The sequence below is a fragment of the Zosterops lateralis genome (genome assembly GCF_965231275.1).
Source record: "Zosterops lateralis genome assembly, chromosome: 2".
Classification (NCBI taxonomy): Eukaryota; Metazoa; Chordata; class Aves; order Passeriformes; family Zosteropidae; genus Zosterops; species Zosterops lateralis.
Window position 1 is genome coordinate 104,389,741 of NC_139763.1, and position 7,947 is coordinate 104,397,687.

At 44.9% G+C, this 7,947-nt stretch overlaps 1 protein-coding gene across 1 annotated transcript; it reads left to right on the plus strand.

Annotated features, from left to right (window-relative positions):
• Nucleotides 1-1,211: 1,211 nt before the first annotated feature.
• On the plus strand, nucleotides 1,212-6,269 carry LOC310921783 (uncharacterized protein C3orf38 homolog; the record flags this gene model as incomplete). Its single annotated transcript, XM_083882013.1, has 3 exons — nucleotides 1,212-1,344; nucleotides 2,615-2,835; nucleotides 4,227-6,269. The coding sequence occupies 3 exons, from the start codon at nucleotides 1,212-1,214 to the stop codon at nucleotides 4,782-4,784; spliced, it is 912 nt and encodes a 303-aa protein (XP_083738139.1). The 3' UTR covers nucleotides 4,785-6,269.
• Nucleotides 6,270-7,947: the final 1,678 nt, after the last annotated feature.

Below are 7,947 nucleotides of genomic sequence, written 5' to 3' on the forward strand. Positions count from 1 at the left end.
ATCACTGGTTGCTCTGCCTCTGACAGAGAAAATAGTGCCAAGTAGAAGAGCAGCACAAGGTCGAAAGTTTGCATTTAGTGAAAAAAAAAAAAAAAGAAAAGAAAAGAAGGCATCTTTAGCTCACAGGACTTCATTTCCTTAAAGAGGCGGTGTGTGTTGGATTTCTCAGTCCTGGGGACATGCATCACTTGGGAACATGCAGTTCTTGCCTCAGTCACAAGTGGATGACTTGCTTGCTGCCCACGGGAGCTGCAGCTCAGATGTTCAGAGAGGGCTTAGTCCAGATGAGGTGACCAGTGGTAGGAATCACAGAATGACTGTCAGAGATTATCCTGATCTGGATGGGATGCACAAGGGTCACGGAGTCCAACTCCTGGCCTCAGACAGGAGCCCCCTGAAAATCACATGCTGCACCAAGAGCAGTGGCAAGACACTGCTTGAACTCTGCCAGCCTGGTGCTGGGGAGAACAACCTTTTTTTCGAATATCCAGGTTAAACCTTCCCTGGCACTTCAGATCCTTCCCTCGGGTCCTGTCACTGTCACCACAGAGTGATCAGTGTCTGGCCCTTCTTTTTCCCTCCCATGAGGATGTTGTAATTGCAGCGAGGCCTCCTCGTGTCCCTCTGACGAGACCAAGCTCTCCTCATACAGCTTCTCCTCCAGGCCCTTCCCCATCTTTGTCACCCTCCCTGGGACCCACTAATGGCTTTATAACCTTCTGATAGCGTGGTGCCCACAGCTGTCCCAGGCCTGGAGGTGAGGCCGCCCCAGCCCAGAGCACAGCGGGACAATCCCCTCACTGTCCTGGCTGGCCGTGCTGTGTGTCCCTGATGTCTCCAGGACAATCCCCTGGATGGCTGTGCTGTGTGTCCCTGATGTCCCCAGGACAGGGATGTCCCCCCGGCTGGCCGTGCTGTCCCTGATGTCCCCGGACAGGGCTGTCACCCCAGGCTCCCGGGCACTGCCGGCTCACATCCACTGAACCCATGACGCATCCCTTTCCATGGCGCTGCTCTCCAGCACCTCCCCAGAGCTCAGCATTAATTCAGGACGGGCTGGCAGGGCAGGACACAGTCAGTCACAAACTCTCTCAGTGTATAATCCATAATCCACACACCGAAGCTGCTCCGCGGCCGTTTTCCCGTGCGGAACCTCCGTTGCGGGCCGCTCTTTCCAGCCGGCGGCGGGCGCTGCACCGGGCGGGGCGGCCATGGCGGCCTCGGGGCTGAGCGAGCGGGAGCGGGCGGGCTGCCGGGACCTGCTGGAGCTGCTGCAGACCGAGGAGCTGCTGGCGCTCACCGACACCGTCACCAACCGCCTGGTGCACCCGGAGAGCCGCCAAGGTGCGCGGGCAGCGCCGGTCGGGGGCCTGCGGAGCGGGGCCGGGCCCTGCCCCGAGCTGGGCGGTGGATCCCCGGGCCTGGCGGGGCTGGCCGGGCGGGGCTCGCAGGGCTCGGCCGGGGCTCCGGGGTCGCTGCCTGCCGGGAGCCTTCTCCTGCACAGCCCAGCGGTTCTGGGGGTCGGCTGCCGGAGCTTGGGGTTGTTGGGGCCCGGGGAAGTTGCGGTGGCGACGGGCTGGTAGCGGGTCTTCGGCTCGTAGCGGATCTTGAGCTCTCCGCGCATCTTCTCCCTCCCAGAGCTCTGCAGCGAGCTGCGAGCGCGGCCGTGCCCGTACTGCTTAAAACTATTCAAAGTTCAAGAGTCTCTCGCTGTTGGCGTCAGGCACGTTTGCTTTCAGGTTTTGAAAGGGTGAAATGCGAATGTACATTGAACTTCCTTTTTTTTTTTGCAGGACGTTTCCAGTTGTGACTGTCCCCCATCACTTTGTTGACATTTGTTTCTTAAGATTTCATTTTTTTAATGTGACTTTCCTGAGACCACTGGGTTTGTTATCGTGATATATATGGCAGGCCTTGAGCATGTTTCATGTGATGTAACTAAAGCCTCTAAGACTTGGCCAAAGCATTTTTTTAAAGGTCTTTTGCCTATATGTTTTTTCTTTTCCTTACCTTTTTTCCCCTCGCTTTTTACAATGGTTGTAGGTTACATTAAAAAAAATATAAATTGTGTTTTATTTTAGCTGTTTCTTTCTGGTTAGATTTAGGGTTTTTATAGTACTAGGCTCAGTTCAGGTGGGAACTGTCTGCTGTGACTGCATTAAAAGTGAATTTAAGTTTGTCATGTTTCCTCATTTTGTCGCAGAGCCTTGTAGCTGAATTTTGTTTATTGTTGCCATTCGATGCGTTGTTGTTGTGCTAAGATCCATTTCCTTATGAACATGGGAGTTGTAACTGCCTTAGTGTAGGAATAAAACAGATTTAATTCCGTTTCCAGCAGGCTTCAGGAAGGAGGTGGAACTTCACTTTCACAAGCTGCTGTGCATTGCTGAAACACTTCATTGGAATTCTTGTCCAAGAAGCATATTTGCAAGCCTGTGGGTGTATTCTGTGTCTGATATGATGAGATTTCAGTTTACAGATGAACTTTCAGTCTCTTTGTGTCCTGTCACCTTGTCTTGTACGGTGTTTGGAGGTCAGGAGTTTAAGAAATGGCTTAGGTTTGAGGTTTTATTGTGAAAGAAGGTGAGTCTAACTTCAGTTCCTTTCTTTGCAGAGGCCATTCAGGCCATTCTGGTGTACAGCCAGAACGTGGAAGAGCTCCTGAGGCGCAGGAAAGTCTACAGAGAAATCATCTTCAAGTATTTGGCGGCGCAGGGGGTGGCAGTGCCTCCCTCCTCGGAGAAGCACCTCCTCATCGAGCGTGTGAGGCAGCTCTGGAGCGGGCAGCTCTCGGCTTCAGCCGCGGGGCCGGGCCACAGGAAACCTCCTGCACAGGTCAGTGCTGCCGCTGGAAATCCTCAGGGAGCTCAGCACTGCTGCAAATGTGGCTCTGCACCTCTAGGAGGGTCCCAAATATTTTAAACTCTTGCTTGGTTTGGGCTTGTTTGGTTGGTTTTTAAATTACAGCGTCTGAAGGTGTCTGCTCTGTTTTCCCCACAGTATTCGAACCTCTAGTGTTGTGGGGTCTTCTCCATGCTTTGAATTTTTAAATTGTCCTATAGGCTAAAATAGAAGATATTCACAAATAGTTTTGTGGGTTCAGGGACAACTGAAATCAGCATGAGTGGCACAGAAATCCTGCAGAGGCCCTTGTGATTTTAGTGAGTTAATATATTGATAAAATGTGCAGTTTCCAGCAGTGACAGGTCAGGATTATTTGTTTTCCCTTGGTATTTGTAATACTTATTACAGTGTAAGGAAATGTGTTTTGGCAATAATAAGTTATTTTGAAGTTAAAATCTTTGCCATTTAGCAAATCTTTGTGGTGTAATGAACTCGAAAGGGTTTATTTGTGGCTCTAATTGCTGTAGCTCAGAGCCCTCATGGGCAGCAGCCCCACCTCCTGGGCTGTGAGAGCTCTGTCCCTGTTGAGAGCCTATTGCACTGAGCTTTCACTCGGGGATTAACTGATGTCAGTTAGGATTTAGCTGAGAATCGTTTTCAGAACAATATTCCACATGCATAATTCGAGAAAAGAAAAAAGGTTTCTCTTAGCAAAGTTTTGTGGTCGATGGTTCATAAATGAAGTCCTTAAAACACATTCAAAAATTTAAAAGAAAATCAGTTGATTTATTTGTCACATACATCTTTCTTTGTATTTGTTTTCTCTTAATTCTCATCTCTTATTTCTTCACCACTTTGAAGAAATGGAAAACCTGAACCTGTGCAACAGAACTGGAAATTAATTTCAACTTGCGGTGAAACAAATGCAGCATTTCTACACAGAATTCTCTTATAACACAATTTAATACTTCCTAGACTTCGGTGTGAGCAAACTTGACATTTAATTTACTTCTAAAACAGTCTTACTGTCAAGTCATAAATACTGAGAAGTCCTAATAAGTTACTGTACATTTAGTTCCAAAAAATGTCACTTTACATCCTTCCCCTGCCCTTTTTCAGTGGAGTTAGGATTTTCCTCTTTGTTTGTAAAAAGCCCAAGATACTGAAGAAGTTTCTAGGTATAACCCAAGGATCCTGTCCTGGTTCTCTACATTAGATAATCAGGTTTGTAAAAATAAACGAGATTTTACTTCAGTGCTTCTCTTCAGGCCCTCTGGCTCAGAACACTTAAAAGGTTTAATATAAGTATGTGCATGATCTGATGTTTTTCTAAGTGATAATCTTGCTAAACAGTTCTAAGAAAAAAATTTGCTTGACTGCAGAGTCGTGGAAACGGACAGAAGCCACCACAAGATGACATTGGTGGTCTGGGAGGAGAATTCTGCCAGTGGTACTTTGAACTCCTGAACTCTCAGCACCCTTTGGGAGTAAAATCTGAAGAGACATGGGGACCACAGCATTTTTGGGAGGATGCCAAACTGAAGCTCAGTTACAACACTTTGGAAAAAAACGTGGAACAATATGTGGGTGCAGACATGGTGAGCCTGCGCCTGCTGTCCTTGGTTAAAGAGGAATGTCTCCTCTTCAACCCAAATCTGCATTCCAACGGCCTGAAATGTGCCATGTCCCCTCATGGATTGGTGCTGGTGGCAGTGGCTGGCACAGTGCACAGGGACAATGCTTGTTTGGGTGTTTTTGAGCAAATCTTTGGGCTCATCAGCTGCCCTGTGAGGAATTACACCTGGAAAATAAAACTGGTGAACCTTAAAATAGTAGGAGAGAATGCCATGGAGCCTGGAATGCGAATGGAAGAACCTTGCGTAAAATATGAGCCAAACCAACTGAGAGAGTTCTACGATGGGAATGAACTCACTGTCTGAACCTCAGAAATTCTGAGCATTTTGTCACAGCTGGGTGAGGGGCTGGGTTGTTGCTGCCATGCAGTTTCCCTTCTCTGAGTAAGATTTGCTGAGTTACAGGGTATTATTAACACAGGTGATGCTTGTGGGCACTTTCCAAGAGCTGACAAATGTTTCATGGGTATTCCTTCAGGTTTTGCACTGTCATTAGAGCGGAGTTGGGTTATTCATGGTTACATTTAAATATGGATTGGCAGCATTGTGTATTGAGGGGTTCACAAATTGCAGATTCTCTTCAGGACACCACTTGAAACTCTTACCTGGCTGTAGCAGGAAGTCATTGCATCTGGCTTTTGAAATTTGGGAGGGCTGAGTGTCTAAATGGACATCTGAGTCCCAAGAAAACAAATAGAAAACCCAAACCAAAACACTGTGAATGGAGGCAGCTGCTGTGGATGTTCTAAACATGGTTTAATGGGACAGTGCAGGGAGCTTGGCATGGCTGAAGTCTTTTTTTTTAGTTTCTTTGCATTAGTTCCTTCCTGTCCTTTTACCTTATGGTTCCAGCTTTGTCATGAATGCACACAGATTGCTCTGTCTGTGTCCCCAAGCAGGCAAGCTTGAGATGGTTGCCCATTTCTAGCACTGGCTGTCTTGGATCAAGAACTTGATTTCAAAAACTTGCAGCAACACTGTATGAACCAAATGCTCTGTTAGTTATTTTGTGTATAATTACAACAGAGTTCTTAATATAATAGTTGTGATTTTTGTATGTTTTTCTCCAAATAAGTATTTTGTTTACTCTGAGCTGTTTTATTGCAGGTACTGAAAGTCCATTTGTTACCACTGGGTGGTACAATGATAGGTCATGCAAAGAAAATTACTGCTTAATAACTGAAATTATTGCCAGTGTAAAACTTGATTTTTTTAAAAAAATCTATCTATTTATAGGGGATTAGAGGTGAAATCTTCTTTTTCTGCATCCTGTTTGGATTGTTTGGGAGTTTTGTTTTAATTTTGTGGCTTCACTATTCAAAGTTCTGAAAACATAAACATTCCCCATAACTTAGCAGAACCAAAGGAACTGTTCCCAGGTTTGTCATGGCAAAGTATGGCTGGATGAGAGGAAACAAGAAGGTTCAAGTATGCACAGAACTGATTTTTAGGAACAGTCTCAATCTTGCTTTCTCTATGAAGTAATTTCTAAGCAAACGTTCAGATACTGTGTTGGAATGTTCTTTCTCAATAAACAGCTGAGTTGTGGCTTCTCATTTTTCTGTTGTTTAGAATAAATATCCTTACTGAGAGTTCCAAATTCAATTTTCTGTTCATTGTCACAGGCAAAGCTGTTTAACAGTAGAAAAACATTAACTGTGTGACAATTTTGGGAAGGTACTTTTACCTTAACCTTGACTATAAGGGAAAAGTTAGGACTTGTTTAAATGGAGCTGGACAAGTTTCAAAAAGCTGAAATATTTACAGGAATGATTTCATCCCTCTTTTTAGATGCTGCTATTCAGAGCTGAAGTAATTAATTGTTGATTTACCCTTGGAAGCACTGGACATTTTAGTTGTACTTAGGAGACTGAAAAAATCAAGTAAAATTCCTTCAAAAGTGTTATCCATTTCCCCCTGTTTCCTTATCACAACAAGTATTTTCAATAACAGTTTCTTTCTTATGTCTGTCACTACCACTGAAGCTGCAGTGCTAAATTTGTGCTTTCTAGATCTCTCTCTGGTAAATAATTTGATAAAAAGCAAAATTCTAACTTGTAGCAAAGCACGTGGAACTTTCTGAATGTGCAAGAGTGGAAATTATGTCCCTCTGTGCTTTCCTTGGATGCTCCCCATGAAATGAAGGTTTTAATTGTATTCAGGAGTTTGTAAAAGGTGTCTAATAATCCCTCTGTTTAGACTTTATAATTTTTTATTCTGCTGGGTTTTTTCCTGTTATAATTGTCTTTATTATGACAGGAAATCTTTTATCTTCCCTTGTCACAAGGTGCTTCTGCTTCTTTCAGCATTGCCTGCTGTTTTCTTGCAAACCATTACCTGTCTCAGTAGCTTGTTGTTTTTCCCCTAAGAGTTAGATAAGGGTAAACTCTGCAAGGTGATAAAATTCTGTAAAAGGAGAAATACATGCCTCCAGTAAAGATATCAACAACCATAGCATTTTGCTTTTAGGTCATGAAAAATATTTCAGTTTTCAAAGCATTCTGAAAACTTCTGCGGCTTTGCAAGTTTCTTTTCTTTTTCACGGTACAGAGTAGAAATCTGTAGTTAAATGTGGGTGCAACTGCAGGGAGTGATGATGGTGCTGTGACCATCCCTGCTGCCTGCAGGAAATCCAGGGGTTTGCTGGAGTCTCAGCAGGTGACAGGAGTGGCCACTGGGTGACATCTGGTGGCAGATTCATCACTTGCCTGGAGCTGCAGTCCCGAGGAGACTGTGCTGAACTGGCTGCTTGATCCCACTCCTTGCTGGCAGCAAAGCCCTGGAATTGCCAGGTTCCCCCTTGCCTTGGTTTAAAGGAAAGCTTGAAGGGGATTCCTCAGCAGAATGAAAACTAAGAAACATCCTCTCTTTCCAGGATAAACTTAAAGAAATGACAAAATTACAACATTTATTTGGCTTGTTTCCAGTAGTAATTGCCCTCACAGAAACTCTGTAGAGATGTGGGTTAGAACAAAAAAGATTTTTGTAAAAGTGTTTTTGCAGAGAGGCATCTGCTGGAAGGAGCAAGGGATGTGTAATTCCCCTTCTCTGCCCTTTGAGAGCATAAATTGCAAGGGAAATAACATCATGTTGTACATGCTGCCATAAATCACTTATTTTATAACCAGTAAAAGCCTGAGCTGCTCATCTAGATGAGGTTTGGGTGCTTTGCCAGCATTTTCCCACATAAGACTACTGAAAGGAAATGTTGATTTTTAATAACTTGACTGTGATTTAACAAAACAGGCTCATCTTTGGTATCTGAGCTTTCTTCCTCCTCAGCTGCTGAAGTCTGTTGTCCCAAATAATGGGCAGGAGCAGGTCAAGAATGAGTGAATAAACTGGGGTTCTTCCACCAGGAGAGGTGGCAGCACCTCCTTTGCCATAAGAACTGTGGGATTGATTAAAACTTGTAGGTGCCGCATCCACACATTGTTGGCCACTTCCAGGGCTGGCAATTCCATCAGTT